The sequence below is a fragment of the Pezoporus flaviventris genome, unplaced genomic scaffold, assembly GCF_033815535.1.
Source record: "Pezoporus flaviventris isolate CSIRO_AGI_PZ_B2104156 unplaced genomic scaffold, CSIRO_AGI_Pfla_v1 ptg000066l, whole genome shotgun sequence".
NCBI classification, from domain to species: domain Eukaryota; kingdom Metazoa; phylum Chordata; class Aves; order Psittaciformes; family Psittacidae; genus Pezoporus; species Pezoporus flaviventris.
In genome coordinates, this window is record NW_026892614.1 from 3,519,739 (window position 1) to 3,539,803 (window position 20,065).

Consider the following 20,065-nt stretch of genomic DNA (forward strand, 5'->3'; position numbering starts at 1 on the left):
ATTCATTCATGTTGTCTCCAAATTAGTTTTTGTGTAAGCGTGGTGTCTTTGTAATCAGACAGATGGCCTTGGTTTGATTTCTGACCTCAGGCTTTGCCCATCAGGGAAGAAAATGCCATTTGTTACTATCTAAAGGATCTGCATGACACATTACAGGGAATTCAATCTGGAGTTGAGGGAGGATTGCACACAGTGAAGTCCTACAAAAAGAATCGGGGCCAGAGTCCAAACACAGAAGAATCGTGCTTAAAGTGCAGAGGTTTCACATATTTATTAGAACAAGCACTAAACAAAAATATCCTAAGTATAAAATCTAAATGTTCTTGAATCCTCACCCTGGACAGGAGAGTCACAGCATGAAGGGCAGATCCAAGTTCTTCTCACCGTTGCCAAAGTAGATGTAGCCATATTGCTTGGTCATTGGGACGTGGTAGAAGGTCAGTCCAAGCCATAGCAGGCTCCGCAGTACCACCACAGTGCCTCCCTTCTCTAGCTGGACAGTCCAGGAGCCTGTGCAAGAGGATGTGCTAATGAGTTACTAGGAAGCAGGAAGAAGCAGTGCTGCTGGAGCAAGCTGTCTCCAAGCTGACCAGAGGACTGCCATGGGTTCAGCCTCACCAGTTAACAGTGCACAAGGCTGTACTGGTGTTTATGACACCTGAAAGAAGGAAGCTGGGAGACCAGAAACCTTGATAACCTTTTTTCTTTTGTCAGTTCATCATTATATTTCCGTATGTCTGCCTCTAGGTTCACACAGTAGCATATTCCCATGGCTATGATGGTAATGCCATATGCGTCACAGGAAGGAACTCCTGGAGCTCCTATCTTGTATACTTGAGACCTAGTTGAAGCTACAGCTATTCTTGGCTGCTTTTGAGTGGGCAGCAGTTACTCTAACAAGCTCTGTCACCTACTTGGTCTGGCTAATAGCTGCAGAGAGCCAAGACTAGCTACAGCAATCCTGCATAGGTATGAAATTTCTTCTTAAAATAAACTTGTAGCATCAGTTGTGGGAAGAGAAAGAAGGCGCTTTCCTGATCCAGGGAAGACTGGTTTCCCTGATGCAGCAACTGGGAAAGAGGAAGAAGAGAAAGCAGAAAGCAGGGTATTTCCTATCTCAGAGAAATCTACAGAAAAGGTTAATTCTCTTCAGTCTTTCTTGGCTCCACCACTGGAGAGGATGTGCGTGGTAGGGGCAAAGGGATTAGTTTCTGCATTAATTTTGCTTTGGCTCTGAAGAGGATCTTCAGAGCCAGTGTAAAAATGCAATTTCTCCTGGATGCGAGGAGCTCTGAGCCACTGAGTATTTATTTTGCATCCGACATGACAGCCTGGGAACAATGCCAGGAGGGAGGGAAGGGGGCTGGAGCATCAGCTTGGATTCAATACCCTTGGAGGGCAAGGAGCTGCCAGGAGAGGAAAATGCCAGCTTCAGCACCAAATCAGTAATGCCTAGAGGCTGCATTGTAGGGAAGGTTCCTGCTGAATCTCCATCTTGAGGCAAAAGCCACAGGCACAAATTAAAAGGGAAAAAAAAAAAGACAGTTGGAGCTGTCAGGCTACTACTGGCCTGGATTCAAGTCAGCCTATCTGCACCCTGAGCCAGAATCTGCCAGTTCCAGAGTAAGCAGAAGGCCCATAATGTGTTGGGCCAGTTAGCCAGTATTCATCTTGTAGATAATTTTAGGCTCATCAATTTATGCTCTGACTCATGCTTACTCATGTCATGGTTAGCCTGGGGAAGGGCTTCTGTGATTGCTGTCAGCTGCCAGTCCTCCCCCTCACTTCCGACTCATGGCCAATTTTACTCACATCCGACAAAGGGCTGAAGAAGTTCCACCACAAGTTCCTACTACAGGTCTCCACAGAACATGGCCCAGGGGTTGACTGCAGCTCCTGCAGATATTTGGTCTGCCCACAGCTGTGAGGGAGCACAGGTTGCTTGGTTTGCCTGGCAGCCAGGAGGCAGCAGCTAGCGGTGCAGTTGGTGTTGGGGGTAACTTTGGGCTCTTGCACACTCACAGTACACGTAGTTTCTTATGCAGTTCATGGCAAACTACAGTAGTTGAGGGCTTGAAGGAGGGGAGACATGTATGTGGTGGCTGCAGAATCATAAAGAAACACCACGGTTGAAAGCCCTGTAAAACCAAGTGTCACAAGTTGTGCTGCTCACCTGTTTCCCATCTCCCTGTATTTCTGTATTTTTCAGAAGTTTGTTGGACAACATTGTTTGCCCTGTCTCCTTCAGCAACATGTTCCACAGCTTTGTTATACCATAGCGTAAATCCTATATCATTTTTATCTGTTACTTTTCAAAGTACCCTCTTCAGTTATGTGCAAATGTGGAACTAAATGGATAGATTGTGGCTGCAGGACACAAATACAAAAGAGACATTCACAGTCTTTAAAAACTCAGGAGATTTCTGCACTGGAAAGCTTACTTCTGACTCACTCAGCTCCATGTTTCCACTAAAGACAAACAGCTGAAATCACAGTAAAGCAAAGCACTACTTAATACAGGGCAGGGCCATTACAGGTGTGTGCCATCTTCTCACCTTCCTTGCACTCCTGTAACATTCTAGTTAAAACATGAGCTAGTGTCTTCACGAGCAGTGGTTTCACATACAAGGCAACCCCAGTCTCCTATGCAGTCTCTCCATTGCCTCACATGGACACAAACTGAATCAGATCTTTGTCACACCTGAGTAAAAACACATGCTATGTTTCAGCCAGTGGCATTAAAAATTCTGACCTATTGGGTTTCCGACAAAATCTGCATGTTCTTAAGAAATTTCATTACTTTGATAGTATGGAAACCCAGATGAAGAATACTTCACTACAAGGCAGATCATCCAGTGGCTGAAGCACTACAGCCATCTGCTGTCAAAGGACAAGCTTTCAAACAGTTTCTTGAACTTTGCCTCCACGAGTTTTCAGTATTTGCTTAGTGGCAGTAGCTAGACTGTGCATGGGGCTGTTGAGCAACAAGTGGCAAGTGCATAGGTCTGAATGCAATTGTGACAAATAACTTTTTCCATTTCTCCTTTGAACACTGAACTGACTTTGCTTTAAGTGCATGGTTCTTTCAGCTTGAACTTGCAAAGTTATTTGCATGCCCTTCATCCAAATACTGGTGGGTCTTGCTACAGCTTTACACGTTGGTTTGCAGAGGGGGGACTGTAAACTTTTGGAAGAGTTTCTCTGACAAAAAAATAATGGAATGAGAAACTCTCATTGTATTTTAGGACCAGTCCTCCAAGAAGCAAGTCTGTCAAGAATAGGACTGTGTCTTGCCTTGTTGGGTGGCAAAAGCCTGTAGGGATTATCTAGTTTGCTAATGCCTCATGACATACCAAAAGCACCCAACAGCCTGGGTACACATGATAGCATGTATATATATGTTCGTGTACACAAATGAACCCTCTGCCCCAAAGTATTTACAAAGCACAAAAGGAAATGCCTGGACCATGGCAAGTGGGAAAGGTGAGAGGGAAAGCAGGGATATCAATGCTCCCAGGACCTATAACTGGATTCAGACTTTTTTGTTGGACAAATTTGCAGAGAGGGTAGAGAAAATCAAGTTCAACTTGATTGAATCCCCATACCTATGCTTTTTCAACTTGATTGAATCCCCATACCTATACCCCAACAGGGTACACTGATCCATGATCTCCTCAGAACATGTACCCAGTGTTACACAGGCTTATCAATCTCTGCGGAGTATTCAGCAACAGTTGACTGCTGATCAAAGGAACTTCCCATGCACCTTCACACCTGGCAGAAGTGGACAGATGTAATTGAAGACAGCTCCATTCACTTTTATGCCAGATCTGTGAAGGCTGTGATGTGCAGCTGCTTCATTTCCCTCCAGCCTATCCAAGCTGCAAACTCTCAAAGGGCTCAAATTCATAAATGTGAAATGTTTGGGGAATACTAAGTTGTTATACTTTCAAGTTCTTCTCCAAGCCTTGATTCTCCATCTAATTCTATGCAAATATGGACAGTAAAGTTTTGCTGGTGCTGCGTAAGTATTCATGTGAACTGAGGGCAAAACAAGCAGGTTACTTCAGGGCAATCCCAACTGGACTGACACAGCATGGGTTGAGGATAGGGAAAAAATTTAAGAAACTGCCTGAAACGATAATGTCATTTTCACACAGATCCTGTTCGCAGCCAGAATGATGGTTAGCCATACAGCTGCTTTTTATTCTTCAGGGCCAAACAGCAGCAGCAGTACCACCTTTACTAACCAGATCACTGGGCACGTTTCTCTAACCCAGCTATGATAAGTGACTTAGTCATGTCCTGGGTTCAGCAGCAGCAGTCATTTTTCTCCTTCTTAGTAGCTGGTGCAGTGCTGTGGTTTTGACTTTCAGCCTGGGAACAACACTGATAACACCGATGTTTTCAGTTGCCGCTCAGTAATGTTTAGTCTGACCAAGGACTTTCTGAGTCTTATGCTCTACCAGGGAGGAGGGGAAGCCGGGAGGAAGCAGAGACAGAACACCTGACCCAAACTAACCAAAGAGGTATTCCATACCACAGCACGTCATGCCCAGTATATAAACTGGGGGCAGTTACCCAGAAGGGCTAGATCATTGCTCGGGTCAGGCTGGGTATTGGTCGGTGGGTGGGGAGCAGCTGTATTCTCTTCCCTTGTTATTTCCTTTATCATTATTATTATTGGTGGCAGCAGCAGTGATTTGTGTTATACCTTAGTTACTGGACTGTTCTTATCTCAACCCGTGGGAGTTACATTCTTTCCATTCTCCTCCCCATCCCTCCAAGAGTGGGGAGAGGAAGGGGGGGGGAGTGAGTGAGTGGCTGCGTGGTTCTGGGTTGCCAGCTGGGCTTAAACCACAACAATTCAGTACACTTCTCCAGGCTAGACTTCTGCAACATACAAAACCATACAGAAACTGCACTTGATACACAATGCTGGTGTCTGCCTTATTAGAAGACATCACATTACAGTTCTGGGACCTGCCTGCTTTTCTTGGTCCTTTAAGAAATTAAGAGTCCATTATCTCAATACTTATTTTCATAGAAATACAGAACAGTTTGGGCTGGAAGGGACCTTAAAGCTCATCCAGTTCCAACCCCCTGCCACAGGCAGAGACACCTTCCACTAGACGAAGTTGCTCAAAGTCCTGTCCAACCTGCCCTTGAACACTGCCAGGGATGGGGCAGCCACAGCTTCTCTGGGCAACCTGTGCCTCACCATGCTCAGAATAAAGAATTTCTTCCTAATGTTTAACCTAAATCTACCCTAATTTTTTTCTACATGTTAGCAGTATTTGAGGAAATTGTATATAAAAAAAAAAAAAAGAAAAGAATATTTGAGCTCACAAGACATGGAGAAAGTTGTTCTCCTTAAAAGATCCAAGACAAATGTATTCTCTTCCATCACAGCTCAGATTTCATGATCTTCAGACACAATACTTTTTCAGGCCCACCTTTCTTGTAGGAGTTTGAAATAATGATGTTATAAATCACTCCAAAAGTACTTTAATCAGCAGCTAATGAACAGTATGAAATAATAGCTTAAAATTAATATGCCTTCTTTCCTCCTTCAAGAGAAAGTCTTAGAAATGCATTTAACAATAAAATCTGAAAAGGGATGAGGAGAATTGAGAATTACTAATTATGAAAATTAAAAGCTTTTATTTTCTTTTTAAGAACCTTCCCTGCTATTGCAAATGGTTCTTGGAGTAAAATCATCGCATAGGTAGTTGTAGGTCTGTATTACTATAATAAAAATGCAGAAGCAGGATGCTGGGTTCAAATTCTTGCTAACATTGGCTCAGAATATCCCATGCCAGTCCCTGTGCTTGTCATTGCCCTTGTATCAGATAACAGGTCTCTTACTGGGAGGCTGGAAAGCTGTAAGAAAGCATCATCAATCTGTAAGGCACACCAAGACTCCTAGATAAAAGTCATTAGGAAAAATTATTATTACTTGAATTAGAGGGAATAAAAGTAGAACTTGGAGACAGCAAGTAAAAGCTGGCTTTTCTGGAGTTAAGTACTGATTTTAACTTGCATCTGTGTGTGAGCTGTAGCCTGTATTGTCTCTAAATCAGACAGCAGAGTTAACTTCGCAATCATGCAAAGCCACTGAGGTGCAGGGAACTGGAGGTCATTGCTCTCATGCTGGAGATTTCTTAACAGTAACACTGCTCTGGTGAGGTTTCCATTCTTCAAAATACGTTTTTTTTAAAAGCAAGTTAATTCTTAAGCTGCACCCAGCAAACCTAAGGAAGCCAAGCACTGTCTGTGCTGAAGCCATTGCCTGTTGCTGCTCCAGAAGGGAAGGGAGGGAGCTGCTGTGTGGGAGGAAAGAGCATGGGAAAAATATCCGCTGGATGAAGATCTGGAGCTTCCTATTCCCTCTTTGGATCAGCCTGCAGCCTCCACCCCTCCAAACACAGGCAGGAATTCTGAGGAGTTCCTTACATCTTTCCCAAACAAGAAAGTGCTTTGAAGATCCTGATGCTCACCCAGTGTTAAACCACTGCCTTTTTTATGGCCCTTCAACAGCTGCCAGGACACCAGGGCTGAATTTCAAAAGTCAACCTCCTTCTCAGCTTCTTCTTCCTTTCCAGTCGCCAATAGAAATCCCTGTCTCATCCCCTGTGTCTGTCTCGGCTATGGGCTGAATCTTGTAATCCACTGAGGCAAGAGGGTGCGTGAGATGTTAGCTTTTAAACAAAAGCCTTTTAAGAGGGCTGTTTGCAGAAGAACTTTCCTGCCATAACGTCCACTTTCAGTATGACCTCTCATAACATGCTGCTTTGGAGGTGATTCAGCAATGCCTCATTTCAGTGCAAGCTTGAGAAGAAACAGCTTTAAGAGCTAGACAGCCTGATAAAGAGGCTCCATGTCACAAATGCTCACAGAGGGTCATAAAAGTGACATTATCAATTCCTCTTCAAAGGAGGAAATGTCTCAAGGGAAAAGCAGCTACAGCATGGTTGCACTTACCATTAACACAATATGCTGCCACAAGAGCACGTAATAACATATCTTGCTGCAGTCAGTCCTGAGAGAGAGTGAAGTATGGAGTAATGGGACAAATATTAACACCCAGAGAGGGGCAACGTAACCATTTCCCTTGCAAAAGCAGCCACTGCTTGGCTGCCTGACCCCAAGCACTTAGCTCTGACAAAGCTACACTACACCCATGGGATTTAGCTTCTATTTGCCTCCAACAGAAAACCCTACACTGGGAAGAGTTTCCTACTTCTAATTTGCTGTCTGTAGGGAATAAAGACAAATTGCAAAGCACAGCAGCTGTAAGGAAAGGCCACTGTGCTTTGGCTCTCAACAAATTTCGACACACGGACATTTCAAACACAGCCTACCAACCATAAGGACACATCCATTCTTATGTGGGGCTAAAACTCCTTTATGCCACTTACTGGCTGCAAACTAAATCTCTTTCATTTGCTTGACACACCACCTGCACCCCATATGTTAACACTGCTGTCAATATTGCCAATTCCCCATATAACTATTTAATAATAATTAAACAAAAACACAGACTGGTTGCAGGTTCAGTACTGTTTTAAAAAGCCTCCGGAGCCAGGAAAGCACAGCTTACAAACAGACAGATGCTGCCAAGCGGCTCTTGCCTGGTCCTAACGCCTGCCACATCTTTGACACACAAATACAACCATGCCCAAAACTCAAAGTAAAATGATCTTGCTTCAGAGGCTTTTTCTCTCTATTATCTTCCGCCACTGGGGACACCTCTGCAGCAGAAACAATTAAGACAGGCCTGGGCCTTCTGTTTACACACAAAGTACCTGTTTCCTGCTGACAAGGAAGACTCAGGGACTGCAATGATGAATAGTATTTAGGTGCCTCCGAGTACTGGGTGAAATTTGGGCCATACTTAGACATCTGACAACAGTGCTGCTTAATCCAGTTGAAACAGCTTCTATCTTCAAACCCTTACTCCCCTCCCTCATCACTCTTCCATTATAGAGACCACAAAAGTGTTTATTTACTGCTCAGTGAACCAGGTCAGGGAAATGATCTGGCTGAAAAATAGTCTAGCCAAAAATAAAGTTATTTTTCCAGCTGGAATCTGGCTGCACAGCCAGCAATGCCAACACAAAAGAACGGACAATACGCAGACATAAATGAGCAGCAGAGGATGGTAAGGACTGAAAAAGCCAGCACAGAAGTAATACACATTAAATAATAGCCTCCTCCAGTTAGTTTGCCCTTTAGTTGTAAATCCACCTGATAATTAGAATAAAGCTATTATAATCCTTTTTACTTTTTTTTTGTTGTTGTTAAGAAAAAGATGCAGACCTTGCGTGAAAAACATCCAGAACAAAGATTTGGAACAGGGCTGTGCACTGGGGGAGACAGCAAGACAATATGCAATCAGAACTTAGGAGGAGGAGGAAAAACTGATTTGAATCCCTGCTATCTAGATTCTGACAACTACAATACAGACCATTGTATTTAAGGTCTTCTGTAGTACGTTTGGAAATCTCTGAGTGGCAATGCACCCTCCTTCCAAAGCACAAGTTTATGCTGGTTCTCATCACACTCCATATTTCTTGTTCAGCTGGTCGCTCTGGAAACGTTTTTGGAGCGTGCCACAAGTCACGTAGCATCTACCTGGGGAGCCCCTGCATTAATCCGTCACCTTCGTGGGCTCCTGTGAGCCCATTGGTTGGTAGGAAGAAAAAGAAGGAGTCTCTCGCTCCTCCCTGCTCTGAATGAAAGACGCTTCCTCTAAATCTTGCTACAGGATTTCAGGCTCAATTCAGCTTCTTTGGGGCTTTTGTTACCAAACAAATGTGATGTCTTTGAAAGCAAGATTAACAGTTTGATGAAAGGATGCAAGGGACAGCTTTGTTCTAGCCTGCTTCCCCCTAGAGCTTTCGGTCACTGTCACTTTCTTACCCACGGGAGAATATCTGTCTGACTCTCAGAGGAGATTATGACCACCTTGTAAGATTTTGCCTCTCCTGGTAACAAAGCACCGGCCACTTTGAGGAGGTGATAATGATGAACAGGGGCTGGATTAGGGGCAAAGAACCTCACATTGATCTCTGAATCCTGAGAGAACACAAAGCATTCGATGCTGGGATTCAAAACCCACTGAATACTTAGGGCACATCCAATTCACTCTCCTGCAGGAGGGGCCAGGCTACAAGCCCTGTCAGTTTCCCAGTTGTACTTCTTACGTCATCATCAAATTAGCAGGACTGGTTAAAAGGGCTTAAAATGAGGAACAGATGGCACAGATTATAAACTGTCCATGTTTTCGTACTAAATCAGGTATGAATCCCAAATTACCTGAAGAGTTTACCAGTTTCTGGGAAGACTGTCATACTGAGCATAGCCCCACAGTTGTGTTGATAATGAAGCTAATTCAGACCACTAAAGATGGCCAAGCATCTTCCAATGCTTGGGATAGCCTAACTATCTCTGTACGGCACAACTGCTGTACAAATATACCCATAAAGTAACTGTCCTTTTCCTTTTACACAGCCACACACCCCTTCAGGATGCAGAATTTCAATCCATATGATACTTGTGTACAGTAAAACAAGTCAACACCCACTGACTTCCTCCCTGCAAAAGTTCTATGGCCAAAGGGGCAGCAAACAGCAGAGCAAAGCTGTATCTTCAGGGCTAGCACCAATGCCAACTGCTGCACTCCTTACGTGGAGTCCCTTCAGAAATAGATCACACCCAGCAAAAGCTGACCTCGTTCCGACTTCGGTGACACACAGACTGCCCTATGCTTTCCCCCACAGGTAATTTTTCATTTCCTATAGAACGGGTTAGGCGAAGGCTGACTGATGTGGTGATAAAACTACTTCTGGTTCTAAGAGGCTTTACCAGCATTTCCTATCAGTTCAGCAAGAAGCTCATCTCCTTTTCATGTCCAATGAATCAGGAGCTAAAATGCACACAGGGTAGGCCATGGTTTCTTTTACTAGGAGGACAAAACTTTAAGTACAATACCTGGAAAGTTACTACAAAGACTCTGCTTCTGTCCTCATTTTTTCACTGAAGCAGTCAGCTGAGCAAAGGACTCTACCACAGCTCTCAGATGATGGGCAGCTCTGCTCCAGTATAAACTCATCCAAGGCCTCTGACTAAACAAGACCCCTGAGGTGATACAGACCTAGGACCCAAAAGCAGTGAATGCACTGCTTTATTATCCACAGACACAAAGCCCAAGGAAAACAGACTCCTTTCCAGAAATCAAGACAGACCATGCACAGCCAGTCAAAAGCTATAATAGTAGCTGGCTCTGGAGCCCTCCTGCTGTGCTGCCATGTGAGAGGTTCCAATACGATCTTGAACTCCTGAGCTGGCAGCACCCCAGCTTGTAGGAGAGACAACATCTTGTCTTGCTCCCAGGCAACAATCTTGGGTCACTGCAGGAGTGGCCTTAACAGCCTCTAAAGGTTCCCCAGCCCACACACCACTAGCAACAATGAAGAGCGTGTCTACTTTTGTAGGATGTGGAAGACATGTTTATGTATTTGTGTATGGCCATTTCATGCCTGTGATCTCTAAGGGTGATAAGAAAGCTATTGAAAAGCCCAGTGACCATTCCAGAAACAGCCTAAGCTTGGAAGGGACAGACTAGCTTCTCCATACCTACAGTTCAGGAGGTCAGTATACCACACACAGTCTGGAAACTCAGGCCATAGCTTCTTCTCAATTTGATGCTGCTCTTCGTGCTTTTCTTTCTCATTTTACTTCTCTGTGGTTTCCTTTTCTGTGCTCAGCACTGACAATGCTGGCACTAGAGTGCGCCCTGCTGGAAGGCAGCAGCTACGGCCATCCTAGGATTATTTCTAAGGATGGCCGACTTCAGTTTTAACCGAGAAATTCAGGTACCGATGCTGTAACTAATAACCAGCTGAGACAGCTACTGGGTTCGAGTCTCATAATTGAAAGCCAACTTTTCTGGTGCACAGTAATTTGTTTTACTCCTTCTGTACCACTGTTATAGAGCTTATTTGTCAAAACCACTTGTATAAGTGGCAGGTAACTCCATGGGATGATGTAGCTCAGTTTCACAGATTTACTGAGCCTAAAGATTACCTCTTCTAACCAGGAATAAGATAGCTGTGAGCCACATGAAGTATTTCGGTCTACATTTTGGCTACCTCTTCCTTGCTAACACGAAGCAGTGCCCTCTCATTCATTATGGGTCTTTTAGTTTGGATTTCAGTGAGACAGCTTGAAAAGCCTTGTCCCCGTGTGGCTCTTGGCAGGCTAAGAAGTAAAGTGCTCTTACTCTCAGCTTTCACAGAGCTGGGGAGGTGCTGCTTATTGTTAAGCAATGAAAGGGGAGGGCTCAGGTCACATCTGTGAAATGTTAGCAGAGAAGGGAGGCTGGGTGAAAGTAGGTGGCCAGCACAGCATAGCACTTTGCTGGATTTTGCAAGGCCACTGGGGAGATAGGCAGCCATTTGTCTTAGAGCCCTGATAACGGGCAGACTTGCTCTCTGCTGGCTAGCTGAGGGTTGTAAATACCTCTGCAGACACAGACTCTTCAAATGGCTGTAGACGAGGCTGATAGGGGATTAATCGCCTGGAGGTGGGGTCAAAAGGGAGTTAATTAGCTGTGTTAATGCATGGAGATAAAGCAGGTTTCTGCCTCTTCACCTTCTTCTTTCCAGCACCTGGGTTTTTGGGCAGCCAAGATGGGGCAACCAAAATGGCTCTTGAGAGCGACCAAAGGAAACTATCTCCCACTTAGAAATGCAACCTCTCCATCTTCAAAGACCCGTTAAGTACCAGCTTTTGCTAAACCGATAGTGTGCTAATGAAGCTCAGACGACAGGAGGTTAGTGTTCTAACCCAGGCTACTGTTCAACAAGTTTACAAAAAAGTTAATGGCAAAAGTATTCAACCAAGGAAATAGCCACAGATCCCTTTGTCTGTAATGCTGTATAAGGAATGCTCCAAATGCAGTTTGGGGTGAAGAAATAGAGCTACAGACTGAGTAGCTGTCATTCCCTCCACAGTCAAAATGGTAAAGAAACTGAAATGCTCTTCTGTCTAGGTACTATAGCTGAATCTTGAAACAGCAAGTAGACAACTCACTATGATCCGCCCTGCCGCTTTATACATATTTAGAATAATACTATAAAGTCTCCACCAGCATTACAGTCAGCAATTACATTGAAAGGTCTCAGCCCCCCAGTTTGGCCTTCACAATGGACAATGGTAAATCAAGAATCTCCTCGGTCCTACTTTGAGCCCTCATGCATCATAGTCCAGAAAGCAAAGCCTGTGCTTTGAATCACTGTCTCAGGGACCCACTGTCACCTTTGTGTTATTGTCACTGACAACGAAGAAGCCCATGATCACCCTCCATGGCTGTTGTCAGGTTTACAGCCAGGTGTACCCCGAAATCATCTGTTCTGGACTCCTACACACCACTGCTCATTAAACTGAACCCAGTTACTCATGTCTTGGACTAACAACTTATATTTGCATTTGGCTAAAACACAATTCCCAGGAAGACGTCCAGCATGATGTTAAGATGCCAAGAGACACAGACCCTCCATTGCCCTTGCTAGGCTGGTAATCATTTCACTGCTCAAATTTGTACGTAATTTTTCACTTTAGTTTTTCTAGCTATAATTTTCAGCTGCTGATTCATGTTATGCCTTTTTTCTCTGCTACACTAAATAGATCTTTAGTACCTAAGAGTCATTCTCCTGTTATTTTCTGCAAGATAAACAGATTGAACTGTTTATGTCTTCTTACCAGCCCTTGAGTCATTTTGTGGCTCTTTTCTGCAACTGTCCAGTTTTGCAATGTGTAGTAATCCAGTTACGATTCCACTAGCAGTAGATGCAAGAGTAAAGTCTGTATAGCCTGTTCCTATTCGCTACACCCTTGTTTGTATCTATAGATCAAATTAGCCTTTAAGTCTCGGGATCAGACTGGGAGCTGGTGTTCAGTGCGTTGTGTCTCGATTTCCTTTTTCAGCCATAGCTTCCAAAATACTATTCTTACATTGCAGACTTCCAGTCCCTGCTCTTAGATATGTGACTTTGTAGGTAGCTACATCAAAGTGTGCTTTCTTTAAGTGAGCCCATTTTACCAGATCTCTGTAGCCTCCCTGCCCTTGTCATTATTTGTCTCTCCACCAATCCCCTACTTCCAGATCACTTAAAAATAGGTTGGAGAATATCAGTACTGGCACTGGTCCCAGCTGAAACCCCCTCTGACCCCTTCCAGAAACACACTTGTTCAGTGACTTCTGAATCATTATCAGTACCATTGGTGGAAATGACAATGTTTTCTTCTCAATACAGTTAGAAAAAAAAATCCTCCTTACATTTGTCATGGATTACTCCAGGATAACCCAGCTTCCTTTGTCATTTTTTACTCATTGTAAATTGCAATTTGTATCAATCATTTGTTGTTCCCACTTTAATGTATTTCCTTTTATATTGACTTTTACATTCTTTAAAAATTTAAATTATTTAAATTTAAATCCTACTCTTATTTAACAGTGAACTGTGATAGGCTTTCAACCAAATGCAGCTATTTATTGACTGGGAGTCATGCTTTTGAATAAAGTCTTCTATATAAATCTTATTTCCACTCATATCTCTTCCTATCTACATTTTTCTTTTCCTTTGCCTAGGACACACCTCCACTCCTGCATCAGTTTATAACAGTGCCCTGTTGGGGTCCCATATCTCCATATCAAAGTGATTTGAGTCAGTAATCTGTAACAAACTTTCAGAGTCAGGTTACTGCTTTACTGAACCACAGTTTGAAAGCTCAAAGAACTGAATTCTCCATCCCATTTTACTTCCAAGCTTTCCATTCTACACTAGTACCTTAAGTTTTCTCCCATCCCCTTCCTTAATCCTTGCAGAATGTATCATTGCCTCATCCAATACCATGGTCACAGTAAAACCATCCTTCCCTCTCCCTTTTCACTTTCCCTATCATGTCAATGCCTGACAAGTGACTATTATTTCATATCTACACAACATTAGGTCATCAAGTGAAAATGCTGTAGGCATGCTAGGAATTACTGCTATTTGCTTTGCCATTCCATTATCTGCAAGCCCATGTAAAACTGCCACAACTCTAGTTCCTGAAATGCTATCGCCCAGGGTGCTGAACTCCATGCAGCAGAAAAGACCACACTGGCAATCTGCCAGGAGCTGAAAGGCTACATCTAATTGTGCATAAAGTTGAGCAGATTGTCTGCTTAGACTAGAGCAAACAAGCTTATCTTTAATGCAGACATATGGCAGCAAAACCTACAGATCCCAGCATGCAACATTCTGGCCAGCTGGCCATTTGGATCAGAATGAAGCATTACATGATCTGATACTGTGGTAACAGAAGATCAGTATCGCAATCAGTCCATGTTCAAAAAACCACTCCATGTCCAAACTCAAACTCATGAGTTTGGCTCAAAAAGCTGAAGACTTTAAGGGTGATAAACCAACTGAATTAGCTTTGGAGACAGGATTCACATTCTCCCACTTTTCTCTACAATCATTTTTTTTAAATGTGGGTTTTTAATAAAAGCTAAGTCACAGTCACTTGTCTCTGGGAGCTGAGACATCAAGAAAAAACAGACAGACTCACAGTATGATTAGAGGAGGAGCAGCAACATATTCTGAACTCTTAAAGTGCACAGATAACCCAATAGACACACACACAGAATCTGGAAGGTGCAATCATGACAGGTACCACTGGTAAAGATAAGAGTGGCAGACAGTTTTGTTACAAAACTCCAGGTTTTCCAATCTTGCACTAAACTCTCCGCTTTTACCATCGTTTCCCTTATTCAGCCTGGATTTAACTTCCTTTCTTCCCACCTCTCAGCTGTCATATAAAATGTTCTCTCTGCCTCCAACTTGCCATTCTGTAAGACACCTCTGCTCTCCTATAATGACACACCATACATTTTATGACAGTTACCCCCTTGACAGCCGTCACAGAGGCTCAGTCTCCAATTTATAAAGAAAACTATTCCAACAGAGTTGTTACTTTTAGACAAGTTAAGATTAGCCCTTAATCTCTCAGTCCTGTTCTTCAGGTCTTTTAAGGTGCTTTTAAGGAAATTCTAGCCAGTGCAGGCTAGAAGCATCACTCAGATGTCACTCACCCCCAGTCCACTTCATGCACATTTGTTGAGGGCAGAGACAATTCTGACTTCAGATACAGTTCTAGATACAACAGATTTGGGAATTCCTACTTCTGCTCTGACAATAATTGCTCAAGAGAAGATCTAGCCAGGGAAGGGAAGAAAAGTTTCAGGTCAAAATGAAGGGATTTGACAGAGCTATGAACAATCAATGTGTCAGGAAATACAAAATGCACTGTCTGCTCTGGGTCGGGACCAACACACACTGGCAGAGCTGAAGGAAGGTAATCCAAGAACCAGCAGTTGAGTGCCTTGCAACCAGAACTGAGTGACTTTGGCAGAGCTATGCTGATAATATCAGCAGAAAGCCTGTGTCTGCCCTCCATTCTTTCCCCCCCCCACACATTTTCACAAGTAACCGGTACTTTAGGCAACTTGAATGCTTGTCTAAAGGGAGGGTAGGCTGTCCTTTCTTTAATGTTAGAGCTCCTGTCTGCATGTGATAAGAATGCAGTTAGAGAGGCTACATGCTTTGCTGATCCTGTAACCAGTTCATGTCTTACTTCCTTCACCTGACAAGCTCATTCCATCAGTCCTCAGGTCCAGTCCAAAAAAGAGCAGGACAGAGCAGCCAGAGCTGCATAGGCACCATGATGAATCTTCTTTGACATTAAGAAGCACTCCACTTCCCTTGAGCTCAGGTAGTCTTTGAGAGGTAATTTTTTTGAGGAGGCTGAAATCTGCACTAACAACCACAGCCTCCCAGGAAGGGGACAAAGGTTCACAGTAACACAGACCTCAGGTTGCCTCAGGGAAGACAAACATGACAACAGCACAGCTGAGCCCCATTTTCTATCTGCCACAGGGTAAAATACAGCTATAAGTCAAATTTGATTTAAAGACTTCAACAAAACCACCATCTTCATGTCTAACATGACTTGCCAGTTGCCTGGTCCCTTGAACTAGATGTGAAACACTGCAGAATAATATCTGTAATCTTTCAAAGGTGGCTAAAATCAGTTCTGTGATGCAAATCAGCCTTCAGGCACTTAGCCCTTGGTGCCTGCATTCTAGTAGAAACATAGAAAGCACCACAGATTCATCTCCTGCTGCAACAGGTTTGTAGTTTCAGGCCTCACAAAACCAAAAACCTCTCTACCACAAACCCTAAGAAAAAAGGGAGAGAGAGGGAAATACAAACTGTAGCAACACCTAAACTACCATAAGAAACTGCAGCTAAAGTTTTCTTAGGAGTTAACTAGTACTAAGCCCCCTTGCAATACTCATTTTTTGAGACAAAAGGGCCAGCTGATTGAGCCAGTGTATGTAAAAAAGTGCAGTCTCTCCAGACTGCACCTCTAGAAAATGACTGCCACAAGGACATTCCCACAAAGTTGAACAATGGCTTAGATTTTCTTGCTGTTTATGCTCTGAACAGTCAAAAATGTTCAGAACACAGGCAGAAGCTCACTAGGTTCAGTCTTAGTTTTTGGGTTTGTTGTTTTTTTTTTCCAAAGGAAAGACTGGAATATATATATATATATGTATATATATGTAAAGTCTGAGAAGCTATTTACAGTACTGGCAATGCACCGTCCTTCCAGCCAATTCCATCTGGCACTGGTCACCTACTATCCTATCTTGCTACTTCAGGATAGGAAAGAAATAGCAAAGCTAAGTTCTGACTGTGTCCCAAGACTCTTTCTAGACAGCAGAATGTGAAAACACTTGGCCCAATTAAAAAAGAAAATAAAAAAAAAAATACAGCAAATCAGCAAAAAGCAGTTAGAAGCAAATAACAACTTGTTCCCATCTCTTTAGAGAAAGATTCTGCCAGACATCCCTAGAGGAGGCTTTAAATATGTTTAACAGTTGTCCAGCAGAACAGTACAGATGTGAACTGAAGATACATTCCAGTATGCACATCTTTCTTTCTCCTTCCACGGTGAGTAATCCTGCTAAAGTACAGATTATTCCACACTGCAGCACTTCTATCAGAGTTTATCAAAGGAACTTTTGAATTCAGCCTCTCAAAGATATCAGCTTAGTGTTAATGACAGCCCATTTAGATAAAGAACAGGAATAGTGGGGTGGGACAAGAGGTTTGAATTACTTCAAACCATATAAATTCCCTCTATCAGTGGTGGAGTTCTCTCTCCCCAGAGGAACATCAGCTACCACAGGCTTTACAGAAGTGAGGCCAGAATATGGCATTCAGGCAGAAGGAATAACTGCTGGTGTGGTCAGACCTGTGGAAGGATGCGACAGCTGTGGTACACTTACATCTTACCATTGTAAGCCTTTATAATTACTTAAAAAAGGAATTAAATACAATATGTAGTAAAGGATAAAGTTCCTTTACAGATTTGCATAAGCAAATACCAACTCTACAGTAACCCACACCTTGTTGCCTTGGCATTTCCCACACTACTCAGACTGCCTTTCATTTCATTGTAACTGTAGATTCCGCTACCTTTACCTTGTGGGATATCATGCTCCAGAGAGTCTAGAAAGTCGGTGGATGGGTCCAGATCAGCCTTTTCCAGCAGAGTTTTATTCTTCAGATTAACAGGCTCAGTAAAATGGAAATAGGAACTTAATTTTTTTGCCTCCGTGAATGAAAGACCTGCAAACAGCCATTGGTGACCATTAATACAGCAAGCTAGGCTAACATTCACTATATCAACAAATACCATATTGTTTCTCTAACACCCACAGCGTAGGACAGAATCACAATCTTTCTTTAGTGGACTCCACAGAAGATCAAAGACTTGCCAGAAACAGGGCAGCAGCACTCCCTGATACTGTGCATTGCAGACCATGCTAACTGCAGCTCAGAGAAGCAATGGAGACTGAATTGAGACCAACCCTCTGTGCCCATTTGCTTGCATCCTGTATCTAGATGGAGAATTCACTGCAGCTATAATTGCTAAACACCGACATAAACTATACACAGACAAATGGAACTACAGGTTTAATGACTCAGAGCCATTACTAACTCTCCTCCCACCTTCCAGAGTTGAATCATGCACCTGAACATTAGCGGCATTGAATTCTCTCATCCCATTCATCTTACCCAAGGAAAAAATAAATCTGAAATCAAAACATCAACTAGAGAAAGTCATCTTAATTTACAGCATTTATGATCAAAGTACAGTTGATCCTGATAAAGAAAATGGGACTTTACCTTCAAAGTTTCTGTTTTCATGCACAGACCCAAGAGGAGTCTTCACAAATGCCCCCCGGGGGATGATACCAACTGCTCTGTCTATCTGTTCTATCGTAGCCACAAGGCGGACCTCCTCCTTGATCGAGGTCTTTAAAGTAAAATAGGCAAATTTTAAAGGCAAGGACTAGCCTTGTTGTCATTTCTGAAAATAAACTCGAGGTGACAGCAGAAACCACAACTGACTCATCATCTTGGAGCCCAATGGCACTAAGAGTAGGACCTCAAACTGGACATTCTTCTCATGAGATGACAGCAAATATGGCTAGGAGCAGTGAGGACCCACGAGTGGGCTAACAATCCCTCCCTCCATCCCTTCTTCCCTCTCAATTAAGCTACTTATGACTTGTCTAATCATTTATAAGCAATGGTGCCTGCATTCCTATTAAAGCTTCAGAAACTGCAGTGAGAACCTGTACCAGTTGTGCATAATAAAACATAAGGGAGATATAGTATTTCTGAGCCATGTCTTAACTCCAGCAGTAACTGAAATAAAAGTTCAATCAAGAAGCTGTCGCTACACAATGACAGAAAAGAGAAAATTGGATATATTTTGCCTGAGCTCAGGCTGCTTATTACAAACAAGGAGGAGGAGCCACCACCTGTCCAGTGTGAGGGGTACAACTGTAGCAAAGACAGTTCAGACGTGTTTTGCTGTATTTACCTCCTTATCACCTTCAATCAATTTCTCACCATCTTCTGCGTTTTTCTCAGCAAACTCATACGCAAAAGAAGGATCTCCCTGGAAGCGGCCCGTCAGCTGCTCAGCCTGCGCAATCATCTCCTTCGTCACTGGTGGCAGGAGGCTCCATTCCACGCAGTTCAAGCTGCAGCGCAAGCATGACACAGGCCTGAGCTCGCGGAAGAACCCGGATTAATGCAGCCTTGCCAGGCCCCTCAGGGGACAGAGAATCCCCCTCCAGGGGAGCTGGGCAGCCTGCCCTGGCTCCCCAGTCCCCTCTCTTCTCCCACCAGCTCCCAGGCCGCCCCCCGCCCCGCTCCCAGGTCGTTCCCTGCACGGAGCCGCGGTGAGGCCCGGCCCGACCTCCGCACCTGTAGAGGCGGCTGCGGGGCGCGGCGCGGTCGGGGCCCAGCCCCTCGGCGATGTAGTAGGCGCCGCGCACGCCCTGGATGCAGCCCCAGAACCAGACCCGATCGAAGCGGTAGTCGCGCTGTAGGAGCAGCAGCGAGGACCCCAGCACCGCCCGCTTCTCCGGGCTCAACCCCGCGCCGCCGCCGGCCGCCAGCTCCAGGGCAGCGGGCAGCGACGCCGCGTCCATGGCGGCCCCGCGTCGCCGTTGCCAGGCAGCCGTCTGTCGGGCTGGAAGGCTAGGGTCAAAGGTGAGGATGTGCTTCCGCTACAGGGAACGGTCCCAAAACGTCCATCAAAGTCAGCGCCCTGGCAGAGGCCCGGGGGAACGGCGCTGCCATGGCAACGGCGGGTCCCGCCTCTCCGCTGCCATGGAAACGGTGCCGCTGGGCGCAGGCCGACAATGGCGAGCACTCGCTGCTGCCTCTGTGCCCGCTGGACGGCCGGTGCCGTGCCTTCCCACAGCGGCGCTGAGGACCTGAGGAGGGGAGTCATGGACTCATAGAATGGTTTAGTTTCGGAAAGACCTGCAAAGATCATCAAGTCCAACTGTTACCGCAGGATTGCCAAGGCCGCTGCTAAACCAGACCCTTCACCAGCTTTGTCGTCCTTCTCTGGACCCACT

General features: G+C 44.4%; 1 protein-coding gene across 6 annotated transcripts; it reads right to left on the reverse strand.

Annotated features, from left to right (window-relative positions):
• Window positions 1-246: 246 nt before the first annotated feature.
• RSPH9 (radial spoke head component 9) lies at window positions 247-19,773 on the reverse strand. Of its 6 annotated transcripts, none has more exons than XM_061470965.1 (5): window positions 19,404-19,770; window positions 19,015-19,177; window positions 18,312-18,441; window positions 17,604-17,750; window positions 247-510 (listed from the first exon to the last, which is right to left on the reverse strand). In XM_061470965.1, exons 1-5 carry the CDS (start codon window positions 19,628-19,630, stop codon window positions 350-352), a joined length of 828 nt encoding a protein of 275 aa, XP_061326949.1. In that variant the 5' UTR covers window positions 19,631-19,770; the 3' UTR covers window positions 247-349. The 6 variants fall into 6 exon arrangements, with proteins under 6 accessions (XP_061326949.1, XP_061326952.1, XP_061326951.1 ...); XM_061470968.1 differs by lacking the exon at window positions 247-510 and adding an exon at window positions 600-658 and having other exon boundaries at window positions 19,404-19,771; XM_061470967.1 differs by lacking the exon at window positions 247-510 and adding an exon at window positions 694-2,102 and having other exon boundaries at window positions 19,404-19,771.
• Between the last annotated feature and the right edge of the window lie 292 nt (window positions 19,774-20,065).